Source organism: Dunckerocampus dactyliophorus, chromosome 4 (assembly GCF_027744805.1).
Source record: "Dunckerocampus dactyliophorus isolate RoL2022-P2 chromosome 4, RoL_Ddac_1.1, whole genome shotgun sequence".
NCBI lineage: Eukaryota > Metazoa > Chordata > Actinopteri > Syngnathiformes > Syngnathidae > Dunckerocampus > Dunckerocampus dactyliophorus.
This window is the reverse complement of record NC_072822.1, coordinates 12,523,337-12,545,544: the sequence shown is the minus strand read 5'-3', so window position 1 is coordinate 12,545,544 and position 22,208 is coordinate 12,523,337. Positions and strand designations below refer to the sequence as shown.

Below are 22,208 nucleotides of genomic sequence, written 5' to 3'. Positions count from 1 at the left end.
TTCTCCCCACCTCACTTCACCTCTGCTCCCCTGCAGCTACTGCACTCTCCTTTCCCTGTCCTTCCTCTGAACGCAGTCTGGCTAAGAGTGATGAATGGGAGCACATTACTCATGTCCTCTGATGGCCTGGTTTTGTTGTTCCACACCATCTTTCCTTGTCCGTCCATATCTGGGGATCCATTTTAGGGGCTCTCACAGGGCTTGGTTAAAACATATCTTAATATCATATTCAACATGTTTATCTCATGAAACAAATGTAGGAAAGAAATGTATAAGCAAAACTTAAAATTGGTGAATTAAAAAAAAAAATTAAGGTACATCTGAAAATCGACCACAGGTCTGTTGCTCAAATGTAGTGCTGAAATATTCTAAATTCTAAAATCAATTTTAAAATAGGTTTTGTCAAGTCATGTTCCACACGGTTAATTTCGATGTGCTTCTAATTATATATTAACTTGAAAATGTAGTTTTTAAATATATTTTGTTTTGGGGGGTATAAACAGAGTCTTGCATGGGAATGAAGTGAAGGGATCACACCTTCAAAAAAAGTAAATAAATAAAATATGCATCTTGTGTGCTCATTACAGATTTATGACTCTTGTTAAAAGAAAAGGTGGCGGCTGCCTGCTAACACGTCTGACTTTCAAATTCAGACGACACTACTGTCAAGTGATGTGCTCCACATTCTGTCCAATGAGAGAGAAAGAGGGGGGAATGAGCGCGTGCCATCTTCAGCATCCCATTCGGTGATGGTACTCTCCAGAAAGTTACTTTGGGTGCATAAGAGCACACAGGAACTCCTCACCTACAATGCAGCGAGTGCCAATTCTATAGCGCTTTGATGCATAGTTCATCAGTAAAAAAGTTCAGTTGGTTCAGCCGCTTCTTGTATGCGATTCAGAACAATAACAGCCGGGAAGTACACATCGCTGCATTAGACATAATGAGCGTGGGGATTTGCTCTTCAACGTAGAATATTTTTGCTGTTTTCTCGAGCAACTTTTAAGAAAAATCATTCACAGGCATCCAATCACACAAACGCTCAGGGTAGTGTCAGAAAGTTTAGTTTTTGAGTGTTTAAAATGGGTGCATCTTTACAATTCTGGTGGAAAACTAACTTTTGACATATGAATGTAATTTTTACTGGATCAGAGTAAATGCCACATAGCCTAAGTAAAACAATCGAATTCCACCTTTTGAAAATAATGCAGTTTTGAATGAATTTTTTTTTGAATTATGCAGGATAAGGGCAAAAAGTGTAGACATTCAAAGCGCATTTCATCTGTATCATCCTGCATTACCCTACACTGAGCCTAAGCTGTCAAAGTGAAACAGAGCAGAGGTAGACAGGTTTTAGTTGGTGTGGTTGGTTTTCAAAACTGTGAAAAACATGCCAAATTGAATGCATCAGTAAAAGCAATACCTGCCAACAGCAATTCTTCCAAGAGGCGACTGAGGGCAGCAAAGTGGAGACTGTGGAGATTAATACTGCAGCCTCCAGAGTTTAAGGCACAGCAACAGGGTAGCTTGAGTGTGTTTATTTATACCCGTTCGGTTAAGCTCAGAAGTTTGTGATCCTTGGGTTTCCATTACCAAAAGTTGTACCAATGTGACCGATGGGGCAGAGCTGAACAAAGAAGCCTGTGATAATGGGCGTGAAATACGGAGACCCCAAGACACCTCGTTTTCAAATATACAGTGCTGTGGATTACATCAGCAAGAGGATCCAAAGCTGTTTATTGTTTATGCAGTACATGTTAGCATGCAGCTAATGTGTAGTATTCCATTGAAATCATTGTGCTGTACTGCTGGGATGTCATGTTATTTACGTTGCTGATGCGGCTCTCACGATACTGCCTATCAACTGAAACCAAAACTCCAAAAAGTACATTGACGAAGCGTGTGGTGTGTTAGTTACTCAGCTACAAATTACAACCGTTAGCTCAACTCACTCCCAAAGTCACCCTTAAACACCTCAGAGGCAACAGTCTCACAGGCAGAACATAGTAAACGCACTGTCACACTCCAGTCTACAGCTGTCACCTTGCAGTGCTACAGGGAAGTAATATAACAAAGAGGAACAGACTGCCATGCTGGAGCCCCCATTAGTGCCCCCCATCAGCCTAAAGAGCAGGCAAGAGTGAAGCCCTAAGGTGGGGCTGGGTTAAGTGCAGAACGTGCGGGTTGGCAGGTGCTCAACTGAGAAGCGGATAGGAGACAAGGTATGTAAATCCTGACAAGACAAGAGGACAGGCTTAAAAGAAGTGACGTCTACCCAAGAAGACAGGGACGACCATCGGGAGTCAGTAGCGGAACCACACACATGCCCACTTACCACCATTGCTCGTATCCACTCAAAGTGCCAGGAAGCCAACATATCCTCGAGGATATAGTTTTTATCACGGATGTCCTCCCCGGTCTCTGGTTTAGGGTCCTTGTGGATAGATTACAGTCAGATTTGCTTTATTGTTTAATTTCACTTACTGTATATATTATAAATCAATAAACCTGACAAATACGAATATTATTATAAGGGAGCTAAAAATGTAACTTACGTCCACAAACATCAAACTATAGTGATAATGGTGACCATGAATGTGGTAAACTGAATGTATAATAGGGTAACACATTTTGGTCCCCCCCCCCACAATAACAAAAAAGCCAGAGTAGAAGTAAAAGCACAATGGGACTAGATAGAGATAGCATAAAAATGAGAGGAACAAGACAAAGCTGTGAATGTGTCTGGAGGGAATAGAGATGGGGAGAGATGATCCACCTCATGCATGCATGTGTGACAAAGGGGAAACACAAACAAACAATGCTGTATAGTTTGCATAGAAAGACAAGGCTCCTCCACACTCCTTTTCACTTCCACTCCTTCTTGTACTCGCCAAAGATGATTAAAATTGCAGTTCTAATGCAGTGTCTATGCAGGGAAAAAAATAGATGAGATGGGGGGGGAATTAAGCAGAAAAGTCAATAGCATCTTTTACAACACAACGCTTTTCATCCTTCACAAGCAGCGAGAAGGAAACAATGCAGACTTTCAAGCTTCTCTTTTTCTACATCTTCCATTATGCTAGTGGAGGCCCCCCCCCCCCCGATACCTGAGGACAACACCTGCTGCACTCCGAGCTCAACAGCCTCCCCCAGAAGATTCCAGTCACACTTTTTCCTTCCAAAAGGTTGATATAAGTCCCAGTGCTCTGTTTAGTGCAATTACATTATGCCGTGTTGCTATCGGAGCGATCGCGTGGTACCGTTGTTGGAACTAAGACAGGAGCTTCGGTTCCTGGGAAGGTGCTGCTGCTGGAGCTCTTTAGGCTAAATGGAGATAACGGATCTTCACGCTACACATTTTTTTGGAAGGAAAAAAACATGTGTGATAGTCACTGAGCATAACACTGTTGTGACGGCTCAGGTTCTTTCACAATGGCAGGAGGAACGACCTAAAAGACACGCTCATACTGTATGTTTGGTCACACAAAAGTTACATTAAGGAACTAGTTAAGTATGTATCGTATCTCCAATTGTAGATTTTTGTTTTACACTTTTGTTCCCCTTCTCCATAATATACTGTATACATACAATTTGAGGTCACCGTGTCGCCTGTTGTTCTGGCAGGTACTCAGAAGGTATATGTATATGTCAAAGTATACCTTGCCCTTACACATTGAAAGGCATAATTGCAAAATTGTTTGTTTTTTCTCTATTTTAAACGTGAAAAATACCAAATATGACTTTTCATGTTATCCTTATTTTCTAAAAATAGGAGATACATGCTTTTCATTGGACAGTGGCAATATGTAAAAAGACCCATATATGTATATGTGATTTCATAACAACCGCATTACCACAAATTGCCAATGCCAAAGAAACACTGACGAACACGAGTAAAAATATCCTACATGTGGATAATGTCTAGAGGGCAATAGCAGAAATCGGAGCGGCTGTCTATGTGCCGTAAATGAAAACGATAAAGTAAGATTGTGGTTTAAGAAGATGGGTGCGAGGCAAGAGATAAAGTCACTGGCAGTGCAATTTGCCATAAACCCCCTGCAACTACTAGTTGGGAGGGAATGGCACATGCGTCCATGATGTCAACCAAGATGAATACAACGGGTTTAAACTAGGGCTGTCAATCGATTAAAATATTTAATTGCGATTAATTGCATTTTCTCCATAGTTAACACATAATTAATTGCATTTAATTCCGGATAGAAGTGTTTATCTATAACAAGTGCCGTTGGAAGATCATTTTAAAGCTTTTAACACACCTATCAACATGAGACTGGATAATACGTTTGCTTTATGCAAATTTGTGTTTATTAAAAACTGCTTTTTTGAAACAAAACAAAATGAACCTCAGTGTTTAAAAAACAAACACAATGTACAACAAGTAGACATTGGTAAGGTAAACTGTCCATCACTCACATATCAGTCTCACAATGTGTAATTGTGACGAACATTACAAATGATATTGACTGTGGATATGGAATACACATTAATATCCCAAATAATTCACAATGTGATTGTAATGAACCGTAGCGCCTATACAGTATATTTGTTTTTTAATGTAAGTGTATATGTACCTGTGACCCTGAACAGGATAAACAGTGGAAAATGAATGAAGGAATGTAGAAATGTGGATTACAATGATCAATATTGATAAATAACGTACATTCTATTTTATCCATCATTCCTGGACATAAGGGGGGGAGAAGGAGAATTGTTCGATACATGCAGCAAATGCGTGTGTGTGTGTGTGTGTGTGTGTGTGAGATACGGCTAGATAGACATGGAGAGAGACACAGGGGGAGCAGCGAGTAGTAAGCCCGTGAGCAGGACATGATTGCAGTGTGTATCTTATCTGTGTCAGGTCCTCCTGAGGCTAGTGGAGCCTAGCTGAGCAGAGCACAAGCGCTTCAGTGACCAGTCAACCGTGTGAGGGTAATCTCCTTTCTCCCTCTCTCTTTCACTCACTTTACCTCCCATCTGGGAGACAACTGTTTCACTGCACACGCTCTCACAAAAACACATACACGTGTCTTGTGCACATTAACACAAACGCCGCAGCCTCTGCTGAACCTGCAGGTGACAGAGACCTACAAACATCATTGCAATCTGAAGCCCATCAAATGAGATGTAGTAATGGAAGTTTCTACTATCCAGCACGTCACACAAAGACAATCTGAGCTCGACTGGATCACAATTAAAAGTCACATAAAGTTACACTATTACGCAAAGAGAAAGATGAAGAGTGATGTCTCCAGTTTTTCAATTAGGCTAAGTGAAGTATCTCTCACGATGATAAAGTGAAACATCTTCTTTGGCAACTACAATGAATCTATGATTAGGGTCCGGAATGCGTTGGTGGTTAAACCTCTTGTGTATGAAGATTTACTGTTTTTGATGAGTCGTTATTATGAGTAATTTTCTGCAGGTAAAAGTGCTGACATATCATTCCTATACCCACAAACGCTGCAAAGACACACAAATCCTCACACAAAAATATATACACTACTGTACATTATAAAAGTGAGTACATCCGTCACATTTCAGCAAACATTTTATTATATCTTCTCAAGGGAGAAACCAAAGAAATACCTGGATATACAGCGGGACTTACATTCCGACGTATGTGTTACCACACCCACGGGCTGCGCAATTTTTGGAAATGTTGTTGGCTGTGGCCAGCACGTAGAGGAAGTAGGGTATCAGATGGGTTGCAGGTGTGTCGTACTATGGAGCAAGTGTTTTGTGACACCCACGTGCCTGCCGCTCGCTCTCCGTTGGTCGCTTTTAGATCGTGAGTGCGGCGTGCGACTCGTGCATGCTAGTTGTGCTTCATGTAAGGCTGTCGTATGTTTTGCTCACTGGGGATGTACCGTGTGTGGGCATCGTATGAGACTTGTGAAGCCCACTCACTTCAATTGCAAGATGGGCGTACTGGCTTCCTATGGCACCTATGGCTATCGTGACCGGGAGAACCAGAGTGTACAGCGGGAAGAGCCTACCGCTATGGCCGGGTGAGGTGCATTAGTGTCGGATGCGCTATGTGAGTAGTCGGCGTGCATCCACGGAGGTCTTGAGAACCAGAGTGCTGGCCGGGAGAACCCGCATGCCATTGCCGGGCAAAGGTGACTATACTAAAAAGATGCTTTGATAAAAATAGATTACCTAACTTACTGTGTAGTGATATAGGGAAATAACTATAAACCAACTATAAACCACCACGCTTGACTGTAGGCATGATACAATTATCTTAGTACTCACTTGGGTTGCCAGCTAAACACAAAAAAATCTATCCTTAAATCTACGCTGCTATACAGCAGTGACGACTCTAAGTTCTATTCAGTTTTGATTTCTTCAGTTTTGTTGCTTGAAAAGATATACTGAAATAAAACTGGTTGCCGATATAAATAATTTAAGAGAATGACAAAATAGATGCTGTGCATATGCAGAGTTGACTCTAAGGAATAACAATTAACTTTGAACAAACAGATTCAATTAAGATAAAGTGACTCTTGACAGTGCTCACTCAAAGGACAAACGCTTTAAATCTTTCTCCTGCAATATGTTCAGTCAAAACATATGTGGTGATCCAAGGCAAAAAAAATAAAAAAAAGTTTGCAAGGGGTCTTCTGTGCAATGAAAAACAGGTGCTCCAGTTTTGGCCATGTAATACCCCATTTAGCCTCTGGAGCAAAGGTTATCCAACTAATAGCTGCCTTGTGGTGCAATGGAACCAGCCGTGCACATGGCTCGAGTAAACATCTGGGATGAATTGTGCATACTTGCAACATGTGCCTCAAGTTCAATTAAAATGAGACCTTGGCACATTTATCAATCTTTTTTTCACTCTCGCTATTCTTTGCTCACTCCCCCACCATAAAAAGAGGCCTCCTTTGGCACGCTTTTTTCTACCTTAGTCAAACATTCTGAAGCTGTATCTAAAAAAACTCATACTCAGTGTAAGACAAATTTGTCAGGTCTTGAAATTCTATTTGTTCGGCACTTAACCAGGTGAGAGAGTCGCAGTAAAGGAGAGAGAGACTATTTGTCAGGATGAAAGCAAAAACATGCAGGGAAGGGGACAATCGATGGACGGTTTAGACAGAGAGAGAGTGGGAGAAAAAGAAAAATCCCCCCTCTTTAAACTTCCCTACAGCTCAAATGAAATGCTAACAGTTGAAGGGAGCAATAGATCAAAATGTATGAAGCCTGAGTTGATAAATTGTAGCTTTTGTGGCCGCTCTGCTATCCAGAATCCCAGCCCCCTGTGAGCACAGAGAGCACGGCCTGTGGAATAATCAGTTTGGCACCAAATGTGAGGGAGGCCGCACAAGCTGCTGCTGCTACTGGACCTCATTTCAATATGAAAGATTCCAATGTATTTCATATAATCTGTAGCTTTTCATTTGCTTGTATTGGTAATTTTTTTCTTGAGAGGAGCTAGGAAATGCAGTGAGGGTACAGAGACATAAAGACGACTTTATGAGGAAAAAAACATATTCAAGGATGTCTTGTGCATTGCTTCAATCAGTGCCCCCCTTCATCTACCACTGCCTTTTTCAGCCTTGGATCTTCACAAGCATGGGATTTTGCTGGGACAGGGTGTACTGCTAACAGATCCTCCTCAGTCAATTGGCATCTTGGCTGACTGATTGCTTGACTTATTGCTTATTGCTGGGGTGAACATTTGACGTCTGCGCTGTGTTTTTTTTTCTTTTTTTAGCCCTTTTGCTGCCAACTTGAACTTCCAACTCTCCAAATACGAGGATGGTGCGGGCAGGCGTTGGGATTCTCAAAGTAAATTTAGCATCCAGAATATCCTCAGGGCAAAATCATTTCCAGATATCAAATTGCTTGGTCAAAGGGCTTTACAATTACCATTGCAAACCTCCAGAGTTTTCTCCACCCAAAAAGATTACCAAATCGGACCATGCAAATTACCACATCTTAGCCTACTAACCTTTCTATCGCTGGAGTGTGGCTTTAAGGCATCAACGAACAGCCAGTGCAATTCCACTTCACAGCTTTTTTCCCCCACACACTTGAAACCTTAAGTTTATATATTTCAATCAGGCTTCCCTATTTTATAAAATCTTATCACACTGTGGTATCAAATTGAAATTTGTCTCCACACCAGAATCCGATGGATGGAAACACAGCTGCTGTACCATTTCAATTTCCAATTACCAAGTACTGTAACCTATCCAGTGGCATTTGTTTCAGTAGCTGTTCCTGCAGTGTAAACGAGTAGAGGCAGTAAAGCAGCCACCTGTTGTTACCTGATAGTGTCTGGACAAGCCCAGATGCTGTTTTATTGCAACATAAAGGGGCAGTGAATGGGCCTAAATAGCCAACTAAGCTCTTTATATGGGTGCATGTTCTCAGGAAACAGCGCTGAAGCATGACGGCAGTAATGTAATTTTGCCAACATGTTAAAGTCAGGGGAGAAAAAGGTGTACCGGACCAGAGCAAAGCACATCACAAAAGAAGAAAAGGTGAGAAATATGCTGCCAAAAAGGTTTGTGCCTCAAGCAATGACTAAGAAGTTCTTTTTGGGGTTCCTGTCTCTGAGGCAGCAAAGAGTTTGTGTGTGTGTATGTGTGTGTGTGTGTGTGTGTGTGTGGGGGTGTGTGTGTGTGTGTGTGTGTGTGTCAGTGCGTCCCTATCACAGATAATTACCTTGTCATCTTTGTCAAAATCTTCATCCTCATCTTCTAGCAGGTCCTCCATTGCTTGCTAGTAGAAAAAGAAAAAACAAAGGATAAAATGCTGCAACTATAATGTCGATAAACATTAGGTAACACAGAATTGTCATCAGTAGAGCAGTTTATGAAGCAAATTAATGGTGATCGGTGATGATTTTGTCTGGCAAAAGTCTTTTAATGAATCAAGCGGGGAGCAAGCGGATACAGCCCAACTGATGGATATTTCTGTGTGTGTGTGTGTCTGTGTATGTGCTAATGTGTTGTTGCAAGCTTCAAAATGTCTTGAATTACAATTTAATTTTAGAAACATTCTATTGTTCCAAGATGTTGACACTTGTGGAAATGTAAGCAAAGGCTCTGGTGCAGAATTTCAATGTGCAGAGGATTAACATCTATTCATTCACTCGCAGTGCACAACGCAAAGAGGCACTCAACCAGCATTCAGCAGGAAGAGACTGCAGGGCTTTTTTTTAACCTCTGAACCCTTTGCATCCATCACCGACCTCTACTTCCTCATCAAATACTATACGGGGAAAATATATAAGTGTCTGTCTGTCTCTGATGCTGTCTTATATTTGTGGTGTACAGATTTAGATGTGCAAAATAAGGTGGTGCCAAATGACTTCTCCCCAAGCAAGCCGGTTCCTGTCACTCAAACACACCAGTGACCTGGAGCGATGGCACAGAAACCTCCTCGAAAAAAAAGTCAAAAAATTCATACCAAATCAAAACTTCTGAGGAAGAGTTACTCAGATGCCAATTTTAAGAGTCATCAAACAACTGTTGAGCGGCTAAGATATGTTAAGATGTGCGTTTTATGATTGCAATCTGCCTGTTGTTATTTCACTGATATTGAAAACAATTCAAAAGTTTTATTTTGTCTTTTTTGTCTCACAAAATATATTTCCAAAAAAAAGGGATGCCATCTTAAAGTCGGGTCAAAATGACAATAAATATAAGTATATGGTTGGTCACCAGTCTTTGTGCATTTATCCAGGTCACTCATTCAAGAAAATGACCTAACTAGCATTGTGTTTTTCGAAAGCACATTTCTAGACCTGCACCAAAATGTAATCATTTTTTTCTTGCCCATCCCCAACCCCTCCACGGTGTTCTGTTGCGACAGTTGTATGTGTATGTATGCTCACTGGCAAACAAACTGCATTCAAACTTACAATATGAGCAATATCTACATTACATAGCATAACAGTGAGTGGTGAGTGAGGACATGAATGAACATTTCTCTCAGCGCTGCCCCTGTCAATCATCTATCCATCATGCATCAAAAGTACCAGGTTGTGTCATTGCTCCCAATTTAGTAAACAAACAAGCATATGAGCTGCCACCCCCTCTGCTTTAATTGTCACACCGCGTTGAGTGCCTGAAACCCCATCAAAGATTTTGACTGGCCTCACCGCCCCCACACAAGCCCTCAAACAGTGTCAAGCGCGACATACACATACCCTCAGCTTGGAGAAATCCAAAAATCATGACTTAGAGGGACAATAGCTTTTGTCCTTTTTGTTTTTCATTGAAATAAGTGAGAAAACTATGTGGCAGCTGACATAAGCCTCTTATGTAAATGCAGCTTCCCACACAAACAAAGAGGAGTTCAGAACAGCATCGGGTAGAGTCAATAGTGCGCCGTGTACTGGCATATGCGTGTGTATGTGCTCTATCAATAACTCCCAGTTAGCGGGGCAAAGTGAGGCGCTTGTATGAATGGCACTCCTTATTGAAACTGTATAGCAACGGGTAATTCCCACTTCACAGCGATGCTGTCACCCCTTCGACAAATGATACAGAGTAGATTCACCACTATGTTATATAAACACCAGAGCGGGAAGTCTTGCTCTCAGCTGCGGCAAGAAATTGTAGAAGAGATATTGTAATATGAAAGCCTTCTGGCTCCTCAAACAAACGAGCTATAACTGTTTATAAAGTCATCACGGTTCCACCCAAATCCTTTCATCCGTGCCAAAATACAAACATAATGGATTCCTCCACACAGAGGCTTTAGTGGGGCACGCCTGGCACACACTCCAAACTTTGAACAAAGGGAATGAGCATGAGCGAGCTGGAGAAGCATGACCTACAGAGACAGACAGAATGATAGAGTCGTTTTTCTCCTTCTGCTTCTCCGCTCGGCTCGCTCCTCCATCGCCTCTGGTTACAGAGAGACGTCATGTTTCCTGCGATGAGACCGTGTAAAATTAATAAATAAAAAGGCACGAAACATGTCATCTGCCCTGAAGATTGCCACGCCAAACGCGCACGTTGAAGCTACTGTCTCACTAAGGGGGGGACATAAATTACCTCTGTAGTGCCCATGAATTCCAAATATCTGCCTTTCTCTCTATTTGTCTCACACCTTCACTCTTTCTGAGACCTGTTTGCTATATGATACGATTTGCCTGCTTATCCCCACCACCATTATCATGTTGTTTGAATTACTATCATTACAGCACCGTGGCATCAAAGCCAAAACTGTCAACGGGATCACAGAGAGCTAACATTGCCTGCAGAGCTGCTCCGGTGGATTCAATATAGACAGAGGTGGAGATTAACAAATTCCAACCTATTCAAATCATAAAGGGATGATGCAGGGTGCTCTTAGCGATTACACTGTGCCCCATAAATTCAAATACAAAGATGGTGATAATATAGAGCATACACAAAGAATATAAGCACGCACAATGACATTGAGAGCTGTGAAAGTATATAGTGTATGAATACATCTGTTTTGCCTTCGTGTCTTAGACTAAAAACAATGATTTACAAGAATTACATTTTGTGGAGCTTTGGCTCCTATCCCTAGACGAACTCCACTATGTTGTTCTGAGTTGTACTGCAGACATACACTCCTGATCGAAATGTTAAGACCGGATGAGAAATTGCAAGAATTTGCATTTTGAACTGTTGGATCTTAAGCAGGATCTTAAGGAGCATCAAAATTTGAGCAAGCAGTTTATTGTGAACAACCGTTAAAGTGAAATAGGCTCTTTATCAGCTGATCAAAAGGTTAAGACCACAGCCTTTAAAAGCCAAAATCCTCACAAAAATGTGGATTCAATGTCATTTTCTGTCTTATTCACACTGATATGATCTCTTGATGGCAAAGGCAAAAAAGCTTTTTCTTTTCGAATGCGGTTGGATTGTTGAGCTGCATAAGCAAGGCCTCTCGCAGCGCACCATTGCTGCTGACGTTGGACGCAGTAAGACAGTCATTTTACACAAAACCTGAGGGTTATGGGAAAAGAAAGTCAAGTGGTAGACCCAAAAAACGTTTGGCCCTGAACCCGAGGATCCGATTGGCTGTCGGTCGAGACACAGGATGACCCTCGGCCCTAATGAAGGTTGGTGCTGATGCCTTCAACACCACAACATTGCCCATTTGGAATTTGCACGAGCGCACTAAACATAGGACATTGAAAGGTGGAAGAAAGTTTTATTCTCTGATGAAAAATATGCAACCTTGATGTGGAGATCCCACCTGAGATGTTTTCTACACAGCACAGTGGAGGGGCACCGTGATCCAGGGTGCTCCCAATGGAACAATGGAGCTTCAGGTTGTGCAGGGGCGTCAAATGACAGATGGCTATGAGGAGACGTTGCAGGGGGCATCCCTCATGACTGAAGGCCCTTGTCTGTGTGGTAATGACTGGCTTTTTCAACAGGACAATGGTGCAGTTCACAATGCCTGCCTGACAAAGGACTTCTTTCAAGGGAATAACATCACTCCTTTAAACCATCCTGCGTGTTCCCCTGTTCTAAATCAAATTGAGTACATTTGGGGATGGATTGCAAGGGAAGTTTATAAAAATGGACATCAGTTCCAGACAGTGGATGACCTCCGTGAAGCCGTCTTGACCTCCTGGAGCAACATTCCCACTAGCCTCCTGAAAACACTGGCATCAAGCATACCCAAACCAAATTTTAGGTGAATAACAAGAATGGCGCAGCTACTCCTTACTGAGTCTGTTTTAGGGGGTTTCGGGTTGTTGTTTTTTTTAGCTATGGTCTTAAACATTTGATGAACAGCCTCTTTCAGTTTAATAGTTGTTTGTAATAAATTGCTTACTTGAAAACATTTTTTGTCTCTCTACCATTTCTTGTTTTAGCATTTTGAAGCTCTACTTAGTACCTCCTTAAGATCCAACAGGGCAAAATGTAAATTCTTGCAATTTTTCAACTGGTCTGAAAATTTTCATCAGGAGTTTATACCTCCAAATCAGTTATTCAGTCAATCATGAATGAGTGCAGACCTCTTAGATCTATACCTCAATTATAATTATTCATTTCTCATCTGAACCTAAACATATGTAGAAATAAGCCAATTATAAACTGGATGCCATAGTGTTTTTTTCTCTTGCTTTTAAAATGTTTCCCCTCCTGTCTGACGAAGCAAAGGGTTCCACTATCTCCCAGCCTAACCTTGCCAATGACAGCCGCAGGGGGAATTGATGCCTGGGCAGACATTCCAGTGAACATGAAGATATACTTTCTCCTCCTTTTTTCTCCAATGCCTCCATCCCTCCATCTATCTCTCTGCTGCTCTTCTTCTTTGATACGTTTGGAGGGGGGGGTTAACCTCTGCAGTTGCTGAGGTTGGGCCGACTTGCTGGCTGAGGGATCTCAAGGCCCTACTTGGTATGCATTGTTCAGTGTACGGGCATGTGTGTGTGTGTGTGTGTGTCTGGGTGCGCATAATGCCTGTGCCACACTTTGTGCCGACTGAGGGAGGGCTGTGAGTGTGATAAGGGGCTGCTGGCTGGGCTTGGCTGACCCATGTGGGCCCTTCACAAGCTGTCAGAGGCACAGCCCTCAGAGGGGGGCCCCCCCCTTTCCATCTGCAGTGCCCGAGCCAGGGTTACCCAGCAGGGAGCTAGATTGGGGTGAGGCCCCTGTGCCGCTGGAGCTGGAAGATGGGGGGGCGGGGTGAGAAGGATGACTCCATATTAATGAAAGCAACACAAGAATCTGCCATTATTAGAAAATGATGTGTTTGTGGGTGTTTTTTCAAATGAAGAAACTCAATGTAAGCCGTATTTACTCATCGCTATGTGTTGACTCTTTGCTTGTCAACAGAATGGGTATTATAGTAGCCCATTTCCACTTGGTAGCACAGTTCAGTTTTTCCTATGCAATTTTTCATAATGTCAAACAGGTTTTGTCGTACCTCTCTGTTGGGGTGCCAAATACAGTGTTATGGTATCAAGTTTAGGTAGAAACACAACAGAGAATCATAACAAAGTGCAATAAGACAAAACAAAGCTGGTATTGTTATAAAAAAGGGCCACATTCCATAAAGGACACATACAGTACAAAATGTTAGAGTCCTCATCTGCTATCCTCTGTTGCGCTTTGCTGCATTCGCTGGCAAGTAAAACCGTGTTGCGCTAGTGTGATGTCATTCTATTTGAGTAGCTGACGTTATCCAAATTCCGCCTACAAAACACACAAGCCAAATCAAGGTTACAGCTCCATTCCAAGCAAAGCTGCAAAGCTGCAAGCTCAAATGAACTGTACCGCTTGGTGGAAATGCGGCATTCGGCTTTTCTTGATTTTATTGCCAAATGAGAGCTATAGTGCACACTGTATGTTAAATACACTGCACAAGCACCCACCCTCTGTAGGCTTCAAGCCCAAAGTCTAAAGCAAACAACTTGACAACAGGTTTACTGAACCTTCAAAAACAACAACAACTAGAAGCGAGGCAGACAACGTGAGCGGTGGATGTTGTTAGCAAAGAGCACAGGCAGTCACAAAGGTGATGAAGGGAGTCAAACAAATGGATGGAAACGAAGAGAAAGCGACACGCAGAAATGATAAAACAGGAGGCTGGGAGGATTCGGCAGTGGCGTTCCTGATGCTCCCGGTGCTCCCGTCCCGCTTCAAACTCTGCTCGTCTCCTGTCTTTCTGCCTGCCATCCTCTCTGCCAGTTTAGCAGAGCGCAGGAGAGGGAGAGAGAGGCAACCAGATGAGCACAGATGAGCGTGGCGGTGTCAGGGTGGCACGAGGGAAATCAGTGGGGCACAGGCGCTCCCAGTTAAAAGTGACATGACCTTTTGATTTTGTCACCTGTCACCAAGTGCCATGTCTGACTCTGCACTGAGGAGCACATCTCCTCTTTCCTCCACCTCTTCCTCTGTTGCCCCATCTCTCCGAAAGCCTATTCTTGTGTCTCCTGCTCCCACTCCATCCTTCTTGTCTACTTTCTCCTTTACTTTTCAGAGTTTCTATGCAGGAAAGTGGATGTGTGACTTTCTAGCGGTCTAATAGGGTGTTTCCTCTTTTTTCCCTCCCAGCTTTCTTATAATATTTACTTTCTATACCTGTGTTGTGCAGGGCTCTTAATGAGGGCAGGTGTCAAGGCACAGTGTGTTTAGAGACGCTGGGTTTTTCCTGAGATGAAGGCTTGGGGTGAAAATAGAATAGATAAAAATGTCTATGAAGTCTTGTTCTCGATGCAATGCGATGATGAAGTGTTCAAATAAAGCTAGACGTTATTACTGACTTGGAAATGAACAATACACTGCTGTCAGGAAAGTAAATACCAAAACCGTGCAAGTATATCTGTGTGGATTTGATGCAAACCCATCATGTCAGATGCAAATATGTTTATTTATTATTATTTCAACTATGATTGTTTGTAAATTGTGGAAGGTTGGGTCTAATATGCAGTTAAGCAAACTGTTGAAGAGATATCTATAAAAGTGAAGTGTCTTTAGGCTATTTAGATCTTCTCTTTTGTAATAGGTTGCCAGATTCAGTGGGTGAATCCACGCAATGGTCTGTAGCATAGGATGAAGAGGAAGGTCCTCCAGTGTGATGAGACCTAATTGCCCGTCATCTCGTGCTAGAAAAAGACATCAGCGCGTTTGGTGGGTGCCCTCCACGAATGTCTGCGCAGCAATTAACACCTTTATAACATCTGCTATGGGCTTTTCGAGCCCAACAGAACATCTAGAAGGCATTTCTAGTGTATGCTCATCAGAGCAAGCATAGATACGGAGAGCGCTATATGAACTAATGCACTGAGACATTTAGCTATCACAACCACAGGCTCATGGCAATTTGTATCCATCCATTCAAAGTGACAGGGTGATGTTAAATTATTAGGACACCCATCAAATGACCGCACGTGTCTGCGACTGCACAAGCTCTTTGCAGCCTTCCTACAGTGCGGACTGGTTTCTTTTTAAACAAGTCCAGCCTACTGGCAGTTTTTTATACATGTTTGGGATGGAATACAAACCAGTCCAGTTTCAAAGTTAATGGAAAAGGGAGAAGGTCATGTCATTAATTAAGGGACTCCTCCACCTTCTAGCCACAGAGAACACAAATAAGAGGTACGAGTGTTGCCCATACTTTGCAAAATGCCATAAAAGGTCCCCCTCTCCTTTAGTTAGTTGTTTGTTTCCGAGGGCACGTTAAAACAAGACATGCAGGTCAGGTGAGTCAGGGTTCACAGGTCAAGAGTGCGACATGATAAGAGAGGAGGTCAGTGACCTTGCTGGTGCATCACCTCCTTTACTCACTGTTCTGAGGGGCCTGCAACTGCTTAGCAGGTACTGGTCAAGGTTGGGGCGAGGGTAAGGAGTGCTGATCTGAAAGCTGTTTGCAAAGCAGCGTGTAGGCACACAACAGGCAGTGACCCTGAGTGGTGAATTACAGCATGCAGAGAACACAGTGTTTGTTTATCTGCAAGAGGAAGGGCTACAGGCTGTGTTGCGGTGTAAAATAGAAGAAAGGTTCTCACATTGAACCCATCAGGTGAATCAAGGCCCTTCAGCTGATTAGGAAGTCCAGGCTCAAGTGTATACGTTTTTGTTTTCTCCCTCTCTCTCTTTTTGTGTGTGAGTTCAACACAGATTGCCTTGGCATTACCCTCCACGCCAGACTTTCGGAAAACCCCAGCACTGTGGACTCTGACCCGAGCTCCACTCGGGACTATCATTTGGTGTGCTGTTTTAAGTAATTACAAAGCTTCTTCCCCTTGTTTTCTTTTCTCTGCCAAGTATAGAACCATGACTTGAGCTTGGTAAAGACTCAAAAGGCGGGAGCCAGGGGGACCAGGAGAGGAAGCAAAGAACGCATGTCGTATACTCTCACAGTAGAGAACAAACAGGGACAGCACTCATGGGACACACGTGTGTCATGCATGAGCACACAAATTATGATACAGTCTACAGTATTGTATGTAACATTTTCTGCAATGCAAAGCACATATCAAGTCTTAACAGCATGTATTTGGCTCTCACTTGTATTTGATATTGACGTCATCAAGGAAACTATATAAAATTGGTCAGGATATAAAAATGAAGAGAAATTAATGGCAGCACTAAGGGGCATTCGCCAAACTACAACAGTATCAACATGATGTTAATTCCTGTGGCACTTGAGGCACAATGGTCCCCTTCTGAAGAGGAGAGGAAAAACCATTCTGCAGTAAGTGGGAGTTGTGTGTACTTACTCGTACGTGAAGTGGCAACGTAGAAGAATATATAAGCTCTGTTGTCTAGTTTTAATTAGGAAGGCCATGAAAGAGGAGTACCATTAGAGCTGCATAAATAGACGTAGCAGGTAGAGAGAACAATCATGTTTCATTTTGGCTTGCAATATCTTGAGGTTTTTTTTGTCAAGCAATGTCGCCATCTACAGGTAAGTCATTATTTTCCAAAATGAATGTCATTCACCATGCCAGTGCTGCAAAGCAGGGAGTTTGTCAACATTTGTCTTAAACAGCAAGAAGCAAACTAATGTAAAAAGATGAACTGAATAGAGTTTTGCTGCTCATTTCATTATTAACCTTTTTGATAGATAAATATAGAAAAAAGTTTGGAAAATATGTGCCGTGCACAAGTTCTGCTGTTTGTTATATTTATCATAAGCGCTTTATAATGTGGAGTAATGCAATGACACCCTACAATCCGAGTAGCCTCATAACAATTCAGTCATGTAAAGTTAGGTTTGACTCTAATCTAAGTTAAATACTATTTAAAAAGGAATAAACACACACTTATAGAAACACGAGAGATGGAATGCGAGTCTAGCTAGACACAAGGCAAGTGAATATCAGGTCTTTTAGCTGCTTATTTCCAAGTCAGACCGAGAGAAGTTACTTATTAAAATTAATCACTTCATTGTTCACGCTCTCTCCGTAGTCTATGCTCTCTCGTTCTCGTTTTCACTCTCTGCTCTCTCCAAAATTGCCTGGCCATGATTAAAACATGTCTGTTTCCCGTGACATTGCTTTGACATTATTTAATTGGTATAGGAGATAAAAATAAATGAATGAAATAAGTCTACCACCAGGTAAAGTGGCGTAACGTAGCTCAAGGTGACTGCCTATTATTTCTTCCTTTTCTTTGCCTCAAAGGTGGCAAAATCTGAAATGTGAGAGAGATTGCACTGAGAAAGCAGCTCAAGGGGAAGACGTTGTTTTTCTCATGTCCTAAAATATAATATGCATATTTATTTCTGTAAATTATAGATTTGCATATATTTTACGGCTGATTTTTTAATCCAAAAGTATGTTTTAAATGAGAGTTCACGTTGTTGTCTTTTGAATTATCTCTGTGTCTATGCTGGCTATGCACAATGGTTAATACAGTTTAAATAAATGTAATCTTCTACAAGTATACTTAAATGTGATAACACTGTGAGCGCAATGTCCCCATAAAATAATAGCGTCACACTTTTAACGGAGCATTGTGTGCCCTACAGAAGCTTTTTACAGTGGAATAAAAGAAAGGCGGAGGGATTTCACTAAAGCTTCCACTCACCACATCTTGCCTTGTGTCCTTGCCCGATGTGATGAGGATGTAGTTCCAGGCCAAGGGCAGCAACAAAGCCAGCGGTATCATATAGAGTTCAAAGTTCCAGACGACGACAACAAAGAGCTGAAACAAGAACGAAAGGACAAAATGATTACCGTGAGGAAAGTGAGAACAAAGCGGCAAGCAATGTTTAGGTCTGACCATCATGAGGCAATCGCCTGACAATGTATGCCGACCATATGTGATCGGAGGCGGCACACATTCATATGCAGAATCATAACCCGTCATGGTTCAAAGCGTAAAAATAAGACGGTGCTGTTAACAAAGGTACCGACCCGGTGGCGCTGAGAATGGGTTCAGCACCCTGACCCTTGAAGCTCTTGTGGGCCTTCAGCAGAGGAGGAGGATGATGCTGGAGATGAGTACAAGCCGTCAAGAGCCTCTTTCCTTCATGCCAATCATCCAGGGGTTGAGGTCATGTATCGTTTCTACGACACCACGTCAGAGCTAACCCTTCCACAAGAAACCCCCCAAAACCCAACATCTGACCTCACACCGGCCACACCCTGAGTCCCTAACCTTGTCACTCCAAGCCCCAATAGCCTAACTAAGACTTGTATGGCTCCACTCTAACCTCCTCTGCACCCGGCTGCCAAAATCACAACCTCAGTGCCTCCCCTCTCATCAACAAACAAGTACGGCACCATCTGAAAATTAACCTTTGCTAAAAGCCTGGACTGTGGCCTTCTTATTATTCTCTGTGGGAAAGAGAAATTGCAAATGATGGAGGCTGGTTATTTTATGGTGGCATTGTAGGAATTTAGCTAGTGAGATATTTTGTGGAAATAAATACCACATTTGTGAACATTACCTCTGGAAAATATGGAAATCTGTTACATATACATACATACATATTTTATATTATAAAACTTCCAGTGAACCTGATATTACTGCACACAAATTTAAATCATGAACCAACCACAATAGAGTTATTATGAATATGAAGCTCAAAAAAAGTGTGTGCATGCTGTTGTGTTAAAATGTATAGGAGTCGGACGAAAACTAAACCACACACACTCACACGGTCATCCGTCAGTATATAATTTTCTATGCACCCACCCACACGTAAACACATGCATCTCAACGTCTGAACAATAACTTCTCTTATCACTTTATCACAAACAAAAGTTTGGAAACTCTGAAGTTAAGTTGTTGAGCTGTTTATATATTTATAATATATATATATATATATATATATATATATATATATATATAATCACCACAAGCTAAGAATGAATAAAAATGATAGGCCAGTCTTTCAAATATGGTCCCAAATGAAGTATTTTTCATATATAAAAATATAATATGGGCATCTAGTTAAAAAAAAAAAAAAGAAAATGTGTATCTTTCTCTCACTGTGAGTCTAACACAATCATAGGATAGGATCATTACTAAAAAAGCAAATAAAAAAATAACAATAATTTGGAATAATTAGTATTCGTATCCTTCGAAGTAACAGGACAATTTCAGCTCAGCCAGAGAAAATCACACACACACACACACACACACACACGCACACGCACATACACTTAGATGTGTAAAGCAAACATTAAAAAATGATTCAACTTCCTACAAATCATCACAACTCCCAACCTGTGAGATCTGTAACATGAATTAAAACATGTTTATATACTGTGCAAATGAGGTGCCGACACACACTAAAAATAAACAAAGGAGCTCTCGCTTGTTTTAAACCTGTTAAGCTAAAAATAAAGATACAATTATAAGCATGCACTTTTCATGTTATAAAAATACAGCAATAAACAATTCCACTATGAATATAAATATATTAATATAAATATATAAATATATAAATATATATATATCTGGGATTTTCCTCAAAGTGTGCCTTACTGTCCTGAGCATCAAATCTTAAAAACCTCTTTTATATATAGTAGTGTACATGAAAAAGTCAGCATCTTTTCAATTTGCTTTAGGCTGTTAACCTGTTGTCGCCCCTTCATTCCTCTTTTATTTGGCTATAGTAGCTGAGGGCCACATTTTGACTGGCAGCTGGAGGAACCAGACACCCGGGCTCAGCAGAGGACGGCCCTGCCCCGTCTCTGTGCCCCCCGGCTGGGTAACAGGGGCCCTGCAGTGCCTGGACCTGCAAGACTGGTCCATCACAGCCACCCCCCATCGCTCCCTACACCACATTGCAGGCTCTGCGCCTGGGGACGAGGGAGTGGGAAAGCGCCTGCTGTGGATGTCAGTGACCAGAAAAAGGAGGAGGAAAAACAAAAACAAGAAAAAGTGATGCTCGAACTAGAAGTTGGGGGGATGCTAAGTGAATCTCCATATATGTTGCATACAAGAGACATTTGAGGGTTGCAAACACATTATAGAAGTGGTTCATGATAGTTTAGTGTGGTAACACACACATAGACAGACACCTCACTCCTCTCTTTCACTCTTAACTTAACGCTGGTGTAAGCACACTATATACTGTATTTAAATACTGTCTTAAATACTGATATCTTTCACCCTGAAACTACAACTTAAGCAAACGTTCCAGTCCACACTTTTATTATTTGTTAGATATTGATTGGATATACATATGTGATCATTTAGCTCTTTTTACAGACGTAAGTATTATTATTATTATTAATTAAATTATTTTTAAATGATGTGCGCTTCAGGAGGTTTTAATAGTGGAATAGTAATAGTAATACTATACTGTACTTCATTGGCAAGTAAGTGGAGAATACAATTAACTAACAAATATAACCTTAATTTTAAATAAGACATGTAATGACAAAGGCAAAAATCAATAATCTAATTGTTTTTGACAGTCCCAGCATTTGGATTGCATAAACCTTTGATGCTTGGTTCAATATTAAGAAATCCCCTGAACACAAAAGGATGTCAACAACATAGAAAAGTCAAAATGTTTTATTCAAGCAGTCAGTGCTCATGGAGAGCTGGAGCCTGCGTTATTTGTTTCAAAACGCAACCCGGCTCTGAGCCTCGGCACTGTGGGAGGGTAATATTCAGTACTTTGGCTTACATTAACCACACACCAGGCAAACTTTTCCCCCTGTTCCGTCTCAGTGGAGTGAAACCGAAGTTTGGATTTCAGAGGTCGCCTTTATCTCTCTTACATCATTTTGCATGCTGGCACTAAGTGTTGCCAGATAGCAAGTAGAAGTCCTGTTAAGTTTGATGTAACTAGAGAGAGACAGAGAGTGTGGGGGGGGTCTGTGTCCTGCTTAGGACCAGACCTCCATCAGTATCATTCAGTGGTGCTAGACTGCCCCCTGCTGTACTCTTGCAGGACAAACTGCACAGCCAGAGAAGGGATTCATCCAAAAAGGAAGCCAGATTCACTAACCTGCTGTCATTTAGTTTTAAATGTTATAGAAAATCCAGATGATACTTGAGTTTAATTTCAGTTCAGTTCAGTTTAATTGTCACAAAGCTGCTACGCTCCACTCACAGCTCATACACTTTTGTCATTCATGAGCCTTTATCTCTGGTGATTACACTCTGACTTGATATTCCATGTTAGTCTTGTCACCATATCTCAAATATCAGTCATTTTGCAAATCACGAGAGCGGTAAAATGTTCAAGCAAATTTTTCAAAGTTGTCCCTTGCTGTGGGCAAAGACGAACTCCCGACTTGAAAACTTTTACAAGTTAGGCAG

General features: G+C 41.7%; 1 protein-coding gene across 6 annotated transcripts in view; it reads right to left on the bottom strand.

Annotated features, from left to right (window-relative positions):
• Nucleotides 1–22,208, bottom strand: part of mctp1a (multiple C2 domains, transmembrane 1a) — a 133,163-nt gene that overhangs the window by 19,258 nt on the left and 91,697 nt on the right. For 4 of the 6 annotated variants that reach the window (XM_054774995.1, XM_054774996.1, XM_054774997.1 and 1 more), the window contains 2 exons: nucleotides 18,510–18,626; nucleotides 8,695–8,751 (listed from right to left, as the gene is read on the bottom strand). In XM_054774995.1, coding sequence (XP_054630970.1) covers nucleotides 8,695–8,751; nucleotides 18,510–18,626 — 174 coding nt within the window. Of the gene's footprint in view, nucleotides 1–2,335; nucleotides 2,435–8,694; nucleotides 8,752–18,509; nucleotides 18,627–22,208 lie in introns of all 6 variants that reach the window. The other 2 variants (XM_054774999.1, XM_054775000.1) reach the window with 1 other exon arrangement.